The sequence below is a fragment of the Patella vulgata genome, chromosome 6 (assembly GCF_932274485.2).
Source record: "Patella vulgata chromosome 6, xgPatVulg1.2, whole genome shotgun sequence".
Classification (NCBI taxonomy): domain Eukaryota; kingdom Metazoa; phylum Mollusca; class Gastropoda; family Patellidae; genus Patella; species Patella vulgata.
Genome location: NC_065884.2, coordinates 49989851 through 50011461, shown reverse-complemented (window position 1 = coordinate 50011461; position 21611 = coordinate 49989851). Strand labels below are relative to the sequence as shown.

The following is a 21611-nucleotide window of genomic DNA, read 5'->3' as shown; positions in this document are numbered from 1 at the left end:
TGAAATTGGTTGATATCTCCTGATTAACAGGAAGTTATGCTGGCTGTCATGTCAATATTAAATGTTTGTTGGTATTTAGTTTTATTTGTTGGTAGGCCTACTCTTCTTGGAGATCTATAACCTAGATTATTAAACTCTTTCCGAAACAAATATTAATAATGATAAACAAAATTACTGTATTTTTGTTGTAATTTGTTAAGAATATTTGTCCAAAAAGTTAAAGAAATTTTTTAGGGGAATTTTCCGAAACTGAAAGTAGACAGGATATAATAATGACTTGTCAATTTTGTTTAATTCTGGTATGACTTATTTGCATACTGGTAAAGAAAATTTTGTAATTTTAGATGGTGGACAAATCAAGCAATATTGCTGAAATATACCAAGGTGTCTTTCAATTTGAAATTAAGAAATCATGGGATGACTACCCGACATCGAGATCTAGTGTAGTCGATCATATTCAAGCAAATATTAGTAAACTGAATTTTTCCTATAATTTAGGGCTAGATCTGTTCATCACTCATTCAGGCTATAAAATGAACATCGGTGTAATATAACCTCGGGTAAAGTACCGATAATGTATGTTGTTAAAGGAGCTAGAAATTGACACAAGTGACAAATGGGTCGCAACATAATGATGTAATACGAATGTATATAAACTGATTAACATTCAATCGTTTCTGTTTTTAATCTAATTTCTAATCAGTTATGTTTGGCGAACTACGCCAGAAGTCTCAATCGAATGCTAATTTATAGCGTCTGGTTATTCCAGTCCAGTCTGATAGCATTTATTGCGCATACCGGTACTCTCCAGATGAGAAAATGTGGTCACCGTTTGACATGACTTGTGGAATGTGTCTAGCCTCATTCTTCGGGTCTCTTGTTACAAATAGCACTGAAATGCATTATGGTACACGATTCGTGTACCAATGGTAAAATGTTTATTGTGTCTTAAATGTTGGATATCAGAAGCCCATCTTTTCCTGGTAAGATCACAACATCAATGTTGATTTAAATTGACAAATAGTACATGTTTTCAATGTCCAAGACTTTGGATGATATTGAGTTAGAGATGTAGCTACTTTAACGCAAATTGATGGACAGATTCTAATACAACCTCGAAGTAGGCCTAGATCACCACTAATTTGCGAACAACTAGTTTACCCATGCTTATGTTTGATTTTTCAGAGTGTTTAAAGAACAAGGAGGTAGCAGTTATATACTAGAACAAGGTGAAAAAAAAACCTAAGATGTCTGAAGATGAACAGTATTGCAATAATTGGTAATTAATTCTTTTTGAAAGAGATATTTTATAATGGCAAAATCAAGATAAGATTAATTGGGATTGTTTTTGTATCCATGTGATATGATAGTGTTGTTGAGCAACATGGTGCTTGTCAAACTTTTTGAACATATTAAAGTATATATCTCTTTCACCTACATGTTACATGTGAAAATTGTACTGCACATAAGTTAGGAGTATTTGAGTGTGAATACGGAATGTTGAGAATTGACAGAATTGTAATCTAATAACACAAAAATGGATTTTGTCACAGTTCTGTTAACCTCAGTCATAGTACTGCTACCATTATGAGTAGAATTGTGATGTATAAAAGATTGAAACAAGAGTAATTGATTTTGTTTAAAGTTTCGATTCCATTGTTGCTTTGATACGATTTAATTCTGGAATGTTCCTATATGTATTCTTACTTTTTGTAACATTAAAGAAAACTCATATTGGCATCTGTCAGTTACATGTATGCAGTCATTGTTTTTTAAGACGAGCGATCGCTCTCAAGCGCCTGCCGCTCACCTGAATGTCGACCGAGGGGAGGTTTTTCTCGCTCTCCTTAAAATTGAAAATGGCTCTCCTTTACAAAGTCATTGGGGGTTTATTACCATTTATGAATCCAGGAATGACCACCTAACATACTGTTATTGTTCTTCAGTAGGTTGCAAAATTCCCTGGAATTTTCAAACAGGGTAAATTTCCCGGGAATTTTGGGAATTTTCAATTTGGTGTCATAAATTGAAACCTGTGTCACTATTAATGAGTTGCAAGTGACAGTAATATTTTAATAACTAAAAGATACAAAACATATTATCTGATATGTCATATATACTAAAATCTAATAACTAATAATGAGATAGTTCTGTTAAATTGTTCATACACAGGTTACACATTCTATAATTAATGCTCAAAGTTAGGTAATTCTGCCATTTCATCATCTTCAAAATCATTATCTACATCATCATCGGTGGATAAAAGGGAGATTTCAGGTTCAGATTAATCCTCATGAATATCATGTTATATGGGATGACTGTAAGAGGATACCTGACAATTCAATAAAGTAATTGAATGTCATTAGATAAGAGAACACGAGAAAAATAGAAATAGTCTGCACGTTCCCTTGTTTATGTTCATTATATACCTTATAAAAACATGGTAATGCACAGACTTTTTCTGTTTTTCTTTTGTGTTCTCTTATCTAGTGGCAGTCAATTCTTTTTATGAATTGTCAGATATCGTCTCACAATCTCACACAACAACTTTTGGTCTTCGAAGGAATTATTAGTGAGCAGAAATTCACCCGTATATCCGTTATCACTCGTCACATCAGTCAGTTATACAGAGAGATGACCCATGTTTTCCTTTGGCGTTCGTCACTTTCGATTCAGGAAACCTGTATCACTCAGCTATCGTAGCAATGATCTCTCTGTTAAAATTATATTTGGAATGTGTTTAACCAGCTCTAACACCAATCTGGTTAAAACACAGATCCTATTTCGTTTCGTTTTTATAGTTCAAAATTTCGTTTCACTTGTCTTTACTACACTTGGATCTGGAAGAGTTGTTATTTAACTCGTGTTCTGAATGGTGTCAGGGATAGGCCAATGAAACGGTCTGTTACGGCAAGCTTTAAGCGTGTTTTTCACGGAACTGTGGGTAATCCACTAGTAACATCTATGCTGATTGGTTAATCAAATGTCTGACGTCATAGGTCATAAGTCGGTCTTTTGACCCCTGACGTGACCTATCGCTATAACTTGTCAGATCTTCATGTAGTGTAGGCCATCGAAAGTATAAAAAAACGAAACGAAATATAGATCTGTATGTTAATCAGATTGGTTCTATCACATATGTGACAATGACTGGCACCAATATTGTTCTTTAATAGTTTATTTAGATGAAAATGAAAGAGAAAATATGAAATTCAAGTAACTAATTATAATTTTAGTACTTTCCAGTTCTAAAAATAGATTTGAAAATTCCCAACACTGGCATTTTTTTGTATACCTTTGAGAGCAGAATTTACATAAATTTATCTCGTTAGTTTTACCATTTAGAACACAACTAACATGGTTAAATAAGTTGGTCAGGTACAAAACTCGGAAAGCTCGGAAAACTCGGAAAATATTTTCCGACTTTTCCCCTCTCCGAGTTTTATGAATTGGCTTGATTGAAAACACAAAACTATAACTATGGCAGTTATAATTAAATATCCGAGTTTTCCAAGTTTTGTATTTTGGCCTATACGAAAATACAAAACTCGGAAAACTCGGAAAGTGGCAAAAAGATATCAAAATAAAATATTTTTCATTGGATAATTATGATTATTATACAGCGGATGTCTCCTTAACGGGAATAACTTGTTATTTAGTGTAGCCCACTCAAGTTTTTGTTGCATCGAGACAGACATCACAGGCAGTAGGCCTACTACGTGTCGAGAATATCTAAATTGGTTAATTAAGTGATAGTAACACATCTATTTAATAATTTGGACATGATCTATAACCTTATCAGTTAGATTTTAACCAAAATAATGCAATATGGCAGTTATAATTAAATATCCGAGTTTTCCGAGTTTTGTATTTTGGCCTATACGAAAATACAAAACTCAGAAAACTCAGATATTTAATTATAACTGCCATATTGCAGTATTTTGGTTAAAATCTAACTGAAAAGGTTATAGATCATGTCCAACTTATTAAATAGATGTGTTACTCCTTTCGCTAATTTTATTTCTAAAAGTTAGGTAGGCCTATTCTCGACACGACGTATATAGTATGGGAGAACGGGGCAGGTTCGGCCTCTGGGCCATGTGTCAAATCGAAATTATATACACACCTCGTATAAATCATTTCATCTTTTGGATGTCCAAGTTTTCGATCTCACCCAAGTTATCTCCGTAAAGGCGAGTTGAGTTCCTTTGTACATATTACAACCCTTACACACCATATCCAATGAAAAATATTTTATTTTGATACCTTTTGACCACTTTCCAAGTTTTCTGAGTTTTGTGTTTTCGTATAGGCCAAAATACAAAACTCGGAAAACTCGGATATTCTATTATAACTGCCATATTGCATTATTTTGGTTAAAATATAACTGAAAAGTTACAGATTATGTCCAACTTATTAAATAGATGTATTACTACAACTACTTTCGGCAATTTAAAAAAAATAATATTTTTGATAATTTTCCAACTTTTTCTCTTTCCGAGCTTTATGATTTGACTCGATTGAAAACACAAAACTCGGAAAGGTCGGAAAAAATTGTCCGACTTTTTTGTTTGAATAGAAAACTCGGAAAATATTTTCCGACTTTTCAGTTTGAAACAAAAACTCGGACAATTTTTTCCGAGTTTTCCGAGTTTTGTGTTTTCAATCGAGCCAATTCATAAAACTCGGAGAGGGGAAAAGTCGGAAAATATTTTCCGAACTATCCGAGTTTTCCGAGTTTTGTACCTGACCAAATAAGTTTTATAGTTTATATAGATGAAAGTAAAAAAGAAAAAGGAAATTCCAGTAAATAATTATAATTTTATTATTTTTCAGTTCTAAAAATAGATTTTAAAATTCCGGAAAGTTTCCCACTGTTTGCAACCCTTAATAAATCTTCAGAGCCATTTCCCATACACACAACTAATCACTCTCATAACTCTCCTTAATTTCTAAATCATTCTTCTTATCGAAACTGCAGGCATCGATATTTCCGTGCACATGCGCACGGCGTGCGCAGGCACATTTGCTTTAAAAAACTTGGCGCTCGAAATTTACCACGGCAATTAAACGGCAAAGCCATGGTAAAAGCCGACGTACGCAAACCATGTCTGTCACGGCATAATTTAATTTTGTGTGCCGTAGTAGACCCTATCATCCCAAATTAGTTTAAAGAAAGATGTATTGGTATTTTGTTTATTTATACTTAGAAGATGTGTAGGCCTAGGTATATTCATTTTACAATTATTCTACGGTCTTTATATTGCCGTAAATAGGTCACCCAGTCCAATTTACGGCACTCCAATGTTAAAGGTTTGAATGTCGCAATTGTCCAACACGTGCCTGCAAATTTTCACGATGTTTCTTATTTTATTTCTTACCTGTGTTGACCGTGGATTTGCTACGGCCCGAGAGTAGGACTAGGAGGACGATGAGAGCTTTCTCAGTTTCTGCCTGACCTGATTCTCATTCCATCGTAATAATAATAATATTCGTGAGACACGTACAACAACTTTACAAACAAGTCAAATAATACAACATGTTTTAATTATCAATATCTACCTGTTGTCATAATTCGTTGTACTCAAATAAAATTATAAAACACAAACACCGTTTTAAGAATCGTTTTAATTTTTAATCTCAAAGTAATAAAGTAATATTTGAAAAAAAACCAACAAAACAACAAATACCGAAAGGTCCTCAACTTAAGAATCGTTTTAATTTTTAATCTCAAAGTAATAAAGTAATATTTGAAAAAAACCCAACAAAACAACAAATACCGAAAGGTCCTCAACTTATCTATCCAGAGAAACAGAGTGGGGCGGGAAAATTTTATGTTCGGTCGGGTGGTGTCAAAAAGTTTTTAGGTCCCTGTATCATTGATGAGAATTAAGTGAATTTGGTAAAATTTGAATATATAAATGGAAATTTGATTTGCACTGAACCAAATACGAAAGGCAGCAGATGCTCTGAAAATACACCAAGAAGGGTTTAATTTTCATAAAAGACCACGCCCCCCTCCCAAAAAATTTTTGCCTCGCTCCGCTTGCCAAATATATTTTTACACCACTCACCAAATCCTGGCTACATCCCTGTGTTTCAGTATGACCCTGCAGGCACATTTCCAAGTGTGTGCGCAGGCACACTCAACTTTTATAGAGCCCTGCGAAACTGGGAGAGCTTTTTTAGAGGAGCAATTTTTTCAATTTGTTCATTAAGAGGAGCTTTTTTCAGCTCTCCTCTAAAATACAAACAACAACGGCTGTGTATGTGGCAAAGTTAGAAGAGATTTGATCAGAGCTACTACTATCTTGGGTTGTAATGCTTAGTAGGGCCTATTTGTTTGGGTTTTTTTTTAATTCATTCAGAACTTAAAATTTAATTTTTATACTGTACCTTTGTTGTCTTTTTCAGCAAGAAAAATATTGCTTCCACCAACTTTGTTATGCATGAAATGCACTGTAAGAGACATATTATTTTATGTAAGAAATGTAATGAGCCTGTTCCAAGATCAGAAGAAGAAGAACATTTTGAAAGTTTTCATGCAGAGATTGGTTGTGATCTCTGTAAAATGAAAGTAGAAAAAAATAAATTAGAGCATCATAAGGTAGGTGAATTAATTTAAACTTAATGTACCAAATTTTTAAACTTAATTATCATCCCATGCTGTAATTGGGAATGTTACATTAATGTAGTTAGCAGAACATGTTTTGTTAAGGGATTGACATAATATGCAATCTAAAATTATTTTTATCAACGAAAATTTTGATGGAAGAAAACTGGGAATTCTAACACTGCAGCAAGTGCTGTCAGTTATGTTTTCATTGAATCTTTCATTTTATTTTTCTGTGTAAATTTAAACTATGATATATGCAGCTATCTTTTTTTCTATTTGCAAAATTTTAGGAAAGCGAATGTATGAGCAAGCCTAAAAATTGTGCCTTCTGTGAACTACAGATGCCTCAGTGTGATTTACCAGATCACGAAAGTTACTGCGGAACAAGGACAGAACCGTGTGCATCATGTGATCAGTACATCATGATTAAAGATTTTACTCTACATTTAGAAAGTGGATGTCAATACCCAACACCTAAACCTCCGCCTGCGGCACCCGCCTATCTTACTCGCATGACAGACTTTAACGATCCTTTCTCTTTCGATGAAATTCATAGATTCTTAGATGATGCTGAGGTGCCATCTTTCGTACAGATTGGTTCAGATAACCAATTTGTGGGTGCTTCAAGTTTTGGCAGACGTGGAGACAGATTAAGAAATAATACGTCTGATAGAACACGTAAAAATACAACAAACAGAAAATCTGAAGTCAACAGACAGAATGGTTTGTATAAGTATTACATACATATATTAGTTCATTTGTTTGCTAAATTATTGTGTGCTGAATAAAATAGTCTCCTAAGGCATAGTGCTCTGTAGAATTAATTTGTCTGTTTATCCATTGATGGCATGGATCAAGATAGAATTAAATTTTCAGTATTTGGTAAAAACTAGTGTGCCTAATCTTATGAAGAATACGGTAAAGCAGCAGCCTTTAGTATATTTACAAACCGATTGAGAAGTGAGTTATTTGCCCCTGAATTTGATTATAACGTTTCGGAGCAAAACAGTAGGACGTTAAACCCCATTTCATTTCATTTCGTTTGACTATAACGTTTTTAGTAATATGAAGATAGTGATAGACTTTTTACATAATAATTATCCTGAACTTAATTATTTTATGTAACAGATTTTCCATGCTATAAGCTCCAATCTATTTATGTTTTCATCACCAGAGACTGTTTGAAAGTGTATAATATTTGCCTTGTGTATACTAAGCTTTGCTGTACATGTTTTATTTTGTAAAGTGCAGTGTTTTAATATTCTAACTGATCTTTATTATAGTTTGAAATTTAATAAAAAAAAAAAATTTGTTAGTTAGAGTAGTAAATCAATAGTTATCCAATAGTTGACATCTGGTATTAAGACTAAATATGATACAATAAAGTGAATTGATTTTTTGAAAACTAAAACTTGGCATATTTCTTACTCACATCTTCGCTCCAATGAGTTTTAAGTAGCGGTGTATGTTATACCCTATGCAGTATGTGCTTTCTCATTCTTGAACACCTGATGTCTCATCCAATATTTTAGAAAGTTCACATAGCTAACAATTTTTGTTGATTATATATTTGCACTAAAAACATATTCATACTAATTTATCTATCAAGAGTTTGCTTCAAATCACTCTCATAACATGGGGGCGTTGGATGGCCGAATGGTTAGAGCATGCGTGTTGTATCATAGGGTCTGTCATTGAGTTAGCTGACATGGTTTCAATTCCCCGGTTGTATGTGACAGGGAGTAGGGTCACCTGCCCAACCGCGGGGGTTTTGTCCGGGTACTCCGGTTTCCTCCCACTGCTAAAGACCCCCTATGCACAAGTGAATTATTGAAATAAAATTGAACTATATGTTAGTCCGGGAATTATCTAATTTGTGTCGAGTGGATGTTAAACCACATTTCTCTCTCTCTCTCAAAACATTTTAATCGGAACTGGCGGAAAACAACTTCCCTTTGCCATGATAATTTATTTTTATAACTTGAATTGATCGAGTCCATTTCAGCTTGTATTTGTCGTTAGTTGCTGTCCCTTTACCATAAATATCAAAGCCTAAGTAAATTCTTGGATTATCCTCTGCCAACATCGTTTTCCACTGTTTGATCACTGAGTCTACTGGACGCTTAATTCTCTCCATGTTCTCACAACCTTTACCTAATGAGAACTCATTTTTAAAAATTCAAACTTTGAAATTTTTTTTATTATTTATATTTAGAGTTGTCAAATAGTCCTCCTAATACAAATTATGACAGTATGCTGTCACAGTTACTTAGTGCCTCACAAACCCCTACAGATGATCTTACCCAGTATGTGGAAACCATTCAGAAACAAAGTAATCCACCAGTACTATCAGGCACAGAAGAGTCTGGAAGTAATTCTAATATCAACCGATATTATGGTCAGTGACTTAATATTGTCATGGCATGCTGTAGTAGTTCTAGAATATAGTTTTTAGAATAGATATTATTATACATGTAGTATTTTTCATTTCCTAACCCTTGAACCAAATTTTTTTGAACGGTGTGTATCAAAATACCCAGAAAATTGAAGATTACGAACATGTAGTTTGTATTAAGATGCATTATGTAAGAGCTAAATCTGTCTATTGCACGTCTTTCTTTTTTTGGCTTCAAATCATTATTTAGATGTTTATTAACATAACAAGCCAATAATCAACTCTGTAGACCATTGGATCGCCGAGATATAAATGGATTTAAACATCCGTGAGATTTAAAAATTTGATGATAAAATTGACAATCAAGGCTTAGTCTTGGTTGTCAAGTACCATTGCTACAATAATAAACGATCTATGCTATATCTTCAATCAGTCATAACTTCGCTCAGAATAAAGTAATTTGAATGAAATTTTCAATATATTCATTTTTTATACGCCCACATTGAAATGTGGTCGTATATTGTTATCGCCCCCGTCCGTCCGTCGGTCCGGCGTCCACAATTGCTTGTGGACGCTCTAGAGGCTAAAGTTAATATCCGATTGACTTTAAATTTATATACAGTGTTTAAGGCCATGAAACGAAGAATCCTATTGATTTTCAGTGATTTCAGATAATTACTCCCAGAGTTATGGCCCTTGATTACTTCAAAAAATCTTGTGGACGCTCTAGAGGCTAAAGTTAATATCCGATTGACTTTAAATTTATACACAGTGTTTAAAGTCATGAAGCGAAGAAGCCTATTGATTTTCAGCGATTTCCGATAATTACTGCCAGAGTTATGGCCCTTGATCACTTCAAAAAATCTTGTTGACGCTCTAGAGGCTAAAGTTAATATCCGATTGACTTTAAATTATACACAGTGTTTAAGGTCATGAAGCGAAGAAGCCTATTGATTTTCAGCGATTTTCGATAATTACTGCCAGAGTTATGGCCCTTTATCACTTCAAAAAATCTTGTGAACGCTCTAGAGGTCAAAGTTAATATCCAATTGACGTTAAATTTATACACAGTGTTTAAGGTCATGATACGAAGAAGCCTATTGATTTTCAGCTATTTCCGATAATTACTGCCAGAGTTATGGCCCTTGATCACTTCAAAAAATCTTGTGGACGCTCTAAAGGCCAAAGTTAATATCCGATTGACTTTAAATTTATACACAGTGTTTAAGGTCATGAAGCGAAGAAGCCTATTGATTTTCAGCGATTTCCAATAATTACTGCCAGAGTTATGGCCCTTGATCACTTTGAAAAATCTTGTGGATGCTCTACAGGCCAAAGTTAATATCCGATTGACTTCAGATTGATACACAGTGTTTAAGGTCATGAGACGAAGAAGTCTAGTGATTTTAAGCGATTTCCGATAATTACTGCCAGAGTTATGGCCCTTGATCACTTCAAAAAATCTTGTGGACGCTCTACAGGTCAAAGTTAATATTCGATTGACTTTAAATTTATACACAGTGTTTAAGGTCATGAGACGATGAATCCTATGGATTTTTAACGATTTCAGATAATTACTGCCAGAGTTATGGCCCTTGATCACTTTGAAAAATCTTGTGGATGCTCTAGAGGCTAAAGTTAATATCTGATTGAATTTAAATTTATACACAGTGTTTAAGGTCAAGACAAAGAAGTCTATTCATTTTCAGCGATTTTCGATAATTAGGCCTACTGCCAGAGTTATGGCCACAGAGTTTAAGAGCTTGAGACGAACAAGTATATTGATTTTCAATGAATTTTTATGACTTGAACACCTAAATCCATGATATTAAAAACCAAACAAATTCTTATGGTTTTCTGATAATTACTTCATGAGTGTATTATAAATGTTTCATTACCGAAAGAAGTAAAAATATGCGACAACATTTGTTGACTGCCCGGACGATTTAGCTGCTGTGGGTGTATGTTTCGTTGCCTGGCAACCTATCTTCATTTATATATTTAAGTTTGAACTATAATAGCAAGAACGTCCAGCTCTTTATCTAAATCTTACATAATGCATCTTTAACCATGATTATAACTTACTTAATAAACTGTGGCGGTTTTATATTTTTACTTTTAAAGCATAGCACAGAGTTTATAATATATTTGTTACCACTTACTGTGTGGTAGTTATTGACAATGATTTTAGAATTTGTATAGCCAGCTTTGCTTGAGTTGGGCATATATGTGGCCTGACAAACCTCCATCTGTTTTCTTTCTCCCCTACTAAATTGAGAACAGTATATTTTTACATATATTTAAAATCTTGATAAAATTTTGATTTTAGCTGAAGATCAGTTACCATGTGAATTTTGTGGTGATCTATTCCCTCCTACTGATATTATTCAACATCAGGTTGGTTAATAAGATTATTATCAATACTCTCATCATTTATATTTAATGGCAATAAATCATATGGTCCGATTTCTGGCTTTCTCTTCAAGCCTGGTATGTGATTTGGGAACCATTGTGGCTCAGTGAGTAGAAACGTTGGTTCTCTAACCTGGAGGTACTGTGTTCGATCCCTGTGTTGGCCGAGAAAGTTCATTAGGATTTTCCAGCATGGTTCCCCCTTGTCATTGGTTTATTATGGAGGGCCTGGCAAGGAAAAACGTATAGTCGTTTGGATGGTATAAAAAACTGAGGTGCAGTGTACATATTAGCGTGCACGTTAAAGAACCCTTGACATTTAGGATTCAAAATAAGAGTAGGCCACATTGCCGCTGTCCGGGCAAAATTTCCCTCATAGCACCCTGATGCCTGTCTTCATCAGCCTAGTTGGAGCAGAACAGTAGGACGTTAACCCCCATTTCAATTGGTATGTGATTTGTGGATGGTTCACTCTGTAAATACCAGTTACCCTGTTTAGTTAGAATAGCTCTCTATTGAAGACCATCCGAGTCCAGTTACAATGTATATTGTGGGAAACTTAAAGTTTATGTTTTACACCTGACTTTATTTAAAGATGTCAAGGTAGCCAGTACTAGCCCAGTACTCTTAATATAGTTGTAACAGTGTTGATTTATCCACAAGTTGTTTGCTTGTCGAATCCAGTTAATTTTGAAAAGGAAATCTACTTGTCTTTGAAAACCAAGGAAAATTTCTATAGATTTTTTTACAATCTCAGAAAAAAAAAGATTGTTTTATTTTGCTGTCAATGTTTTACAATCTCTGAGAATGGTTTTCATGTTTCTATTTTTAATCACTAGACTTGCTCAACTAGTATTGCTCCTGAAATTTATAAAGCTTATGAAATAAGTTGTGTTTGTAATGCAGGTCTAATCCTTGTCACTCACTCTTCGACTGTCATTCCTACAACTATGTGTGGAATAATATATTTAATTAACCAGACTACTGAACAGTATACAAGATTCTGTTCTGTTTATTTGGGACTGGATGTTATGTCTGTATTTTTTTATATTTATTTTTTTTGGTGTACAATAAATAAAACTGTTTTTTTTTATCCATGGTGTTGCCAACAAGTGAAAATAATTTTTATAAGACATGAAATTTATCAGTGGTAAAAATTCAACTGACCTACACTGTTACAGTTATATTTGTTGGCATTCATATTGTTAGAGTGTGTTAAATTGTTAATGTTATTTTATCTAATAAAATGATATTAAATCCTGAAATGTCACCAGGTGACATATAAAATTTTACAAACATTTCTAGCCCTGTTGAGTGGATGTGATAAGATGGTATATATTTATTATTAGAGTGGTTGCGAAATGATGGTATATTTATTCATTATAGAGTGGATGTAATATGATGGTATATCTTATTATTAGAGTGGTTGTGAAATGATGGTATATTTATTATAGAGTAGTTTTGAAATGATGGTATATATTTATTATTAGAGTGGTTGTGAAATGATGGTATATTTATTTATTATAGAGTGGATGTGAAATGATGATATCTGGCGAATGGTCTAGTATAAATCCTGCTATAACTACTCATTCTTCAGAAAGTAGAAACAATGAAGTTCCAACTGAAGTTCATCGATCTACAGCTTTTATACCTGTTATTAACAACTTACACGACACAGAACAATGGTATGTTAGACTTATAGTTGGCCGAATGGTTAACACGTGCGCGTTGGATCAGAAGGTGTCATTGAATCAAGTGGTATGGTTTTGATTACCGCTTGAACGTGGGGGTTTTCTGGGTCCTTCGGTTTCATCCCACTGCTAAAGACCACTGCATGCAAGCGAATTATTGAAATAAAATTGAACCATAAGTTAGTCCCAAAATGACCTAGTTTGTGTTGAGTGGACGTTAAACTTGTTGAATCGATGTATCATGATTAAATTTCTCACGATTTGAGTATCAAATCGCGAGACTCTGAATCAATGTATTGCGGATCATTTTTTATGTTTTTTTGTGACTTTAGTAAGTAACCTATCACTCTTAATTACAAAAAAAAACACCCTTGAATTATTTTGGTCCTTATTTTGATTCACATCAATATTGTGATATAAAACACTTCTATTTCTTTGACATCAGCAATACTAAAAATATCAATTATTCATTTATCCTGTTGTTTTCTTTGTAAATATTGACCTGGTTATGAATCGTATTGTAGCACATGAATCGCAATACGTATCACATCATGACTGCAGTGGTAATACCCAGCACTATTGGTACTTGTTAAGTAAAATTTAATCAAGTAAACTATAAAAACAGAATATAGAAAATAAAGAAAAACAACTGATTTTAATCAAGTTGCTGTTAATTAGGTCATCTAGTGGTACCCGAAAAGTTAGCAGTATTTTCAATTAAAATTATGTTTACAATAGCATGCTTTAGCCTAGTATTTAGGCTCTCACCTGTCTTAGAGAATGATCAGTATTCAAATTTGGTTTCTAATTATAAAATTTTAGGATTGTTGAATCTTCTACACTATAAGTGATTTTAAAAGTCTCTTTGTGTAGATTTACTGGTTTATCTTTTGCTAAACAATATCCTGTATTTTTTTACAGGCAATCTCCAGTAATACATGAACCAGAAGTAGAGAGCGTTGAGAATACTATAATTAATGCTAATGTTTACGATGATGATGTTTATGGTGATGATGTTATGTTACCATGTGAATTCTGTACTGATCTGTTTCCTTCAGAAATGTTGGTTATTCATCAGGTAGGTACATAATATTCAACACTGTAATCAACTGCCTGTCCAGTCTTTCTCATGATTTTCTTTTTAGTAAAATGATTGATTTTGATATGTTTTTATAAGTTTCTCTATTGTCATGGCAACTGTCATACACGTAACTAGGTTAGAACCAGGCATATATACTATATCTTTTCAACACTTCCAGATTTGTATAAGAAAGGAAATAAGTCGGCAGCATTTGAATGTGACTCTCCTTGTAGGATTAACTTTGACTTTTGTATAATTTAGGTTGGATGATTTATAATTTTTCTTTCTCTATTCCTAACTGCAGATTTTTAAATTATAGCTGCCCATAAATTGAAGATTAAATTTATGAAATATTTTGATTTACAATTTACATGCATAGTTATTATATTTTTGTATTTTTCAGTCCATATGTGATGCTAATACAACCGTTACACCTAGAGTTCAAACACCTGTTAGTACCTATAAACCTAAACTAAGAAAAAACACATCACATACCGCTAATTATCTAGGAAACGACAACTTTAATAGCTCCAGATCTAGAAGACGCCAGGGGGCACCATCTGATCTCGGTGATTACGAAACTTTACAAAATAACAACGAACTTAGTGAACAATTTTCTCGTTTTAACTACGATATGAATAAACCCTCTAATGGACATTCACATCAATCATATCTAATGTCCAGTAGCAATAAAAGAATGAATGCAACACCAGAAGTTAGACGGACGTCTGTTTCTAAACATAAAACATCTGAACCACAAAAAACATTAGAAAACTTATTAAAAGATGATCCAGACCAGCCTTTTGGATTATCCAGTAGAAATGTTGGTACAAGAAATTTGGAATCCGGTGCAAGTGGGGGAGCAGGTAAGTACTTTAATCTAGAAATCACAAAATTGTTTTGAATAAAGGCCTAACTTTTTCTCTTTTTTATCTTCACAATGAACCATGACAAATATAGAAATAACTTGTTCATGTAAGAGAAGTGGTTGACTGTATTTCATGGCATTTCTATTATATTGACATTTTAGATGCTTTGAATGAACATTGAACAAATCGAGAAATTATGCACTTGAAACAAATATGATGTACTGTCTATGATATATAGTAGATGTAGATGTACATTGAATATAATTTAAATTTCAAAAATAAATTCATATGTAATTCATAGTAATTTTGTGTTGTAGGTGCTCAAGGAGAGAGAAGGAATAAAACCTCTGTATCTGCTAAAAAGGTTTATCAGGAAATAGAGAAAAAAGATAAAGAAGCTTCAAGGAAAACTCCTAATAAAAGGTAATATTTAATATTTTATGCATTCAATTTGGCTCTTGTTTTCTGATAAGGTAGTTATGAATTTTATTGGGATAATATTTTCCTGATTATAAATTCTAAGGCGTATATATGAAGGGGCTGTGATTGCAAGGGCAGGGCAAATGGTCCAACGCATGTCCTTTAGATCATAATATCTGTCGTTTCCACTGGTAAATTATTTAGACTTATTTAGTTGCTGCATACATTGTACCTTGTCATCCGGAATGTACTCAACTGATATCTTTTCGAGGGATTGAGAGCATGCCTTTTTATACGCCCACATTTTCATGTGGACTTATTATGCTGTAGCCCCTGTCCGTCAAATATCCGTCTGTCCACAATTTGGTTGTGGACACTCTACAGGTAATAATTTTTATCCGATTTTGATCAAACTTGAAATATAGGTCTATTTCCCAAAGATCTTGGTTCCTTTTGATTTAACTTGTGGATACTCTAGAGGTCACAATTTTCCATCTGATTTTGATGAAACTTGATATGCATGTTTATAACCCAAGATCTTGGTTCTTTTCGATATTCGCGCAGATCGGATCGTAACTTCATGAATTATGGCCTCTGATTGTACGAAAAATCATGTATTTAGCTTGTGGTCCCTCTAGAGGTCACAATTATTATCCAATTTAAAAAAAACGTTCGAATATATCACCGTTATACCGCAATGTTGGTTGAGTTCGAATTTTGTTAAAATCAGACTAAAACTGCCAGACAAAATGGCCGCCCCTCGTATGGAAATAGTGTAAAAATATGGTTTATCAAGGTTGTGGACCTTCTAGAGGTCACAATTTTGATCCGAGTTTGTTGAAACTTGAAATACGTGTTTATAACCCAAAGATCTTGGTTCCTTTCGATATTTGCCCATTTTTATCTGATTTTGATGAAACTTAAAATATATCTTTATATCCCAAAGATTTCAGTCCCTTTCGATATTTGCACATTTCAGACCATAACTTCTATGATTATGGCCCCTGATTGTACAAAAAATCGCTTTTGTTTTTAGTTTGTTCACTATCTATCTCTTGCAAAATGTGGGTGAGTCCAGAAATTGTTTCCAAATCCATATAATAAAATAAAAATATTTTAATTAATGATTTACAAAACTCTTGAGAAGGTGCCACTTTTGAAAAATCAGGGAAATCAGTCTCTCTCCTTGCTCTCCCCCATTTTATACCACTGTGTGATCTGATGTCTGGACAGTTACCAGAAACCCACAAGATAAACACCAAACTCCCACACAGACATTTGTAATATAAACTATATAGAATTATGACATGTAATTTATTATCTTAGATCTACTAATACAAGGAATTTTGTTGATGACAATAGAGAAAGCAATGGTGAGAGTTCAGTCCAAACTAGACAAAGATCTACTCATCTATTAAATGCTGACCATAAAGCTGGTGCTTCTCAGCCAAAATCTAAAACCACGACGGTAAGCATATTCACAAAGCACCAACAAGATCCAGCAGTGGTGTTGTTAATGAAGGCACTGGTTTTCTTGCCTGGTTGGTTTCACTGAACAGTTGATACTATATATTTTTGATTAGATTTTTGTATGCCCACATTTTCATATGGACGTATATGGTCGTGGTTCCTGTTTGTCCGTCCCTTGTTCACATTTTGTATGTGAACATTTTACAGGTCACAATTTTTATCCGTTTTTGATGAAACTTGAAATGTAGGTTTATATCCAAAAGATCTCAGTTCTTTTCGATATTGTCATGTATCAGACCATAACTTCATGGATTATGGCCCCTGATTGTACAATAAATCACATTTTTAGCTTTTGGACGTTCTAGAGACACTAGAGGTCACAATTTTTATCTGATTTTGATGAAACTTTAAATGTATGTTAATAACCCAAAGATCTTGGTTCCTTTTGGACCGTAACTTCCTGGGTTATGACCCCCGATTGTACGAAAAATCAAATTTTTATCTTGTGGACCCTCGATTATAGATCTCTATTTTTATCCGATTTTAAAAACCATTCAAATTTATCACTGTTACACCCTGATCATGGTTGAGTTTGAATTCTCTGAAAATCAGACCAAAACTGCCCGACAAAATGATCGCTCATCATATGCAAATAGTCTAAAAGTATGTAATACCAAGGTTATGGACCCTCTAGAGGTCACAATTTTTACCTGATTTCGATGAAACTTAAAATATATGTGGTTTGTTGTGATATTCAAGCATATCAGACCATAACCTGTATGAAAAATCACATTTTTTTATCTCGTTCTCTGTCCATCTCTTGCAAAATGTTGGCGTATCTTGCTTGCATGGCAACCGCTTGTTGATAATGTAAATGTATGCCATTAAAGATGCATTATGTAAGATTTAGATAAAGAGCAGGACGTTCTTGCTATAATATACTATTGAAAAAAAGTAGGGGATATTTGATTTTGGGGGCATAATACTAAAATATGCAAATGACTACGAAAAAAGTCACTATAGAACCTAACAGAAGAAACATTTCCAGTTACATGTGACGCCCAAACGCACCAATAGCTACCGCATGGAATGCAGGTGATGCTTGGGATCATCATGGGGGTCCAACCCAAGATTTGCACGACTCTGACTTTGAATGTTACAGTCATTGTGGCATTGAATTCCAGGGTGGAAACATCAGTTTAATTGTTTTAGTGACCAGAAAACAAATTTTGATATGCGTCGGCTTACCCAAAATGAAAGGTTACGTGCCCTTGGCATGCTACAGATTGGCACAGTGAGTAACTCGATATTAGATTGTAAATAACGATAATTATCAGTGTCATTTTGATGATCCTCGACATTCACAGGTTAAAGATGCGTTATGCAAGAGCTAAATTGGCCCATTGCAGGTCTTTCTTTAATACTTGAATGTTATCTAAATTATTAATTATCTAAGACATAAATTAATCAAGACCATACTTGACTTTCAGTGCTATTGTTAGCCTGCTTTATGTAGTGGATTAGAATATGCTTTGTTGTCGATGAAATAATCGTAAAAATTGATAATCAAGACTTTGTTTATTATGGTAACAATGATAGTAATGACTATCAAGGTTAGCTTAAAATTGAAACGCTAATATCTAAGTTCAGAGTGAAGCAATCTGACTGAAATTTTTAGCATATTCTGTTTTCATTATCTATATTTGAACTATTATAGCGAGAACTGTCAGGTCTTATTTAATCTACCTAATACCCCTTTAATGTTTAAACTGTACGTTTATTGTTTATATTATTTATCAAATTGAATGGCATGGATTTTGAATTTATATTTCTTTATTCATCATTTCAGAAATCGAAAAGCCAGAATAGAAGATGATGATAGCATTAAATGGAATGTTTTTCTATGTGGTGTTACTGTTGAATTTTGTATTTATTATTAACTGTATTTTTCTTGTTGCTAATTTTACATTTGAGGGTCTCTAGTTTAGTCTCAATATTATTCTGATATTCTAAGATTTAATGGAATGATTTATATATAATCTCATTTTATATCTCCAACAATGTCAATGACAGAAGCTTAAGTGACCCCGAGTGGAGTATTTCATCTGTAACAAAAGTAGAATAGAATGGAAGTCGAGCATAATAAAGAAATTTGTGAATGAATTAGACAAATGGACTCACCCTATGAAGGCACTGCGAAGAATGAAAATTTAGTTGATACGAATGAAATCACTTAAAAACACAATATTCCAGACTGTCTCAGAACATTTTTCAACTACTGGAAAATAACTTGTTTCTACCAATGAGCATCATCTAGTACTAGGTTTTGAATTAGATTACTATCCGTAGAAAACACTTTTAAGCCCTTATATTTGTTCAAATTGAATATGGAATTTGACTTTTAGTCTTCTGAAGCACTGGAGCTTTAACTAAAATGATCAAGAAGAAAATGGCATTATGTATGTTAATGTGATTATTTATGCCAAATGCAATAGTGTATATATTTTTGTTTACATTGTGGGTGTTATCCTCTAAATTTATCTTATTATAGTCAGGCTGTGTTCATGTTTTTTCTTTCTTAATGAATAAATCACGATTGACAGGGTTGTTGAGATTTTCTAAAAAAAATGTTTTTAAATGTAAAGAAACCAGGGGCAACCATTATCAATTATTTCAATCTTCTATTATGCCTTTTCAGGTTAATTTATCTATTACCCTGTTGTAACATTTTTCTTTTTATGCTAGTCACCTTCTTTCCAGATAGCTTTTCAAATGGCAATATTTCAACAAAGAATTAATTGATAAAGCCCACATTTTTACAGATTATCATTTGAAAGGTAGGCATTGAACTGATTGAAACAGATTGTATCCAAATAGAAATAATCTCTTGCTATCTGCAACTGTTTGTATTTGTTTAATATTTTAATAATGCAAATGATCAATCTGTTTTCCACATCTTTTTAACGTATACAATTGTGCATAGACAAATAAGTTGTTTATTTGTAAATATTATTAATTATTATTTAAAATATTATGTATGTGTACATATTAAGTTACCAATTTTGTTGTGTTAAAAAAAAAATAAGGTTTTAACATATCGATTAGTAAAATTTATTTTATGTTCATGTCATATATTTCGCAAATTGTGTATTCAAAATTCAATATTATTGCTTGTCTAAATTATTAACCCTGATCATATACCGTGCCTAGAAGAACCACAGAGGTTGCTACTGCGGTGGCAAAATTAACTCCTACAATGACAGTATATGAGAAGGTCCAATCATAAGAGGACATAATACTTGTCATATAGATGTATTTGGCTTGTTGAAAATTAAGTATTTTGGTTATAATTTACAAAGTTATGGGCCTTGTTGGATAACCTTATTACTAAGCCAGAAAAGAGTAATCTTAATGGAACTTGTAATATATTTTATAAATGTAATTTAAAGACATCCATTTTTATAAATTTTCTTAAATTACTGTGGTTAACAGCCAAATATTATGTTTCGTGCAGTACAAATACATTATGTGCAAATAAAAATTATTCTTTCATTTGGTATAAATGTTCTTATATTTGTCCCATAAGTGTTCAGTCTAATATAAAATTATATCTTCATTTCATTACAAGGTTATAACAGGATATATAACATGTTCAGAACTATCGAGGGGTATCGGTATCGTGTTCACTTCCAACAAAGGTGATTTCACAGTCAAATGTTTCCTAGGATACTTACCAGAAGAGCCTGTCCTGTTTAGAGGGTAGTCCAGCATATGGTGGAAATGGGAGGGCGAGAAAGTCAAGTCACCACCTCCATCTCCACGGATAAATGCATAATCATGGGACTGTTCAGAACCATTCTTACTGTAATCCAAAGGTGTTACTCCTGGGAACAAGTAATAAAACTAAAAACCTAATCAAGACCACTGGAATGATGGCAAGTATGTGCTGACTCACCCTCATCTCTGTTATGCACATGACTATATATATATACATCATAGTCCCATGACATGGATGATATCTTGTAACCTGAACATCATATGCCTGAGTACACAACTAAAAAGTAAGAACACAACACATGAATAAATCTGTTTAAGGGTACAATTTTTTTTTTTGTGGGGAGGGGGGGGGGGATATTTTAATGAATCCTAATTATGCATGAACATAAATCGCATAGTAAATAAGATTTCTCTGTGATTTATGGCCTCCTGAAAAGGGGTAATTATGTAGTATGGAACTACTTCTTTGGATGATTATAAATCCCAACTGCTTGTGGAGTGATGGAGGCTCAGTGAGTAAGACGCTGGCTCGCTAGCCAGGAGGTCATGGGTTCGATCTCGGTGTTGGCGGAGAAAGTTTAACGGGATTTTTCGACTTGGTTTCCCCTTGTCAGTGGTGCAGGATGGATGGCCTGACAAGGACAGCTGTCTAGTCATTTGGATGGGATGAAAAACCAAGGTCCTATGTACACATTGGCATGCACATAAAAGATCCCTTCGTTATAATTCGTTGGAATTCGTTATAAGAGTAGGTCATAGTCCCACTGTCCAGGCAAAATTCCCCTCCTAGCACACTTTATGGCGTATGCCCATCTCCATTAGAACAGTAGGACGTTAAACCACATTTCATTTCATTTCCAACTGGTTGTGGTTGACAATG

The 21611-nt window shown here is 33.5% G+C and overlaps 1 protein-coding gene across 8 annotated transcripts; it reads left to right on the top strand.

Annotated features, from left to right (window-relative positions):
* On the top strand, positions 1-20517 carry LOC126823885 (TRAF-type zinc finger domain-containing protein 1). Of its 8 annotated transcripts, none has more exons than XM_050552937.2 (12): positions 1-67; positions 1186-1279; positions 6415-6607; positions 6907-7339; positions 8832-9014; positions 11341-11408; positions 12951-13108; positions 14036-14192; positions 14599-15061; positions 15382-15487; positions 16811-16952; positions 18804-20517. In XM_050552937.2, the coding sequence occupies exons 2-12, from the start codon at positions 1248-1250 to the stop codon at positions 18828-18830; spliced, it is 1962 nt and encodes a 653-aa protein (XP_050408894.1). In that variant the 5' UTR covers positions 1-67; positions 1186-1247; the 3' UTR covers positions 18831-20517. The 8 variants fall into 8 exon arrangements, with proteins under 8 accessions (XP_050408894.1, XP_050408893.1, XP_050408895.1 ...); XM_050552936.1 differs by having other exon boundaries at positions 15-63; XM_050552938.2 differs by having other exon boundaries at positions 53-71.
* The last annotated feature ends 1094 nt before the right edge of the window (positions 20518-21611 follow it).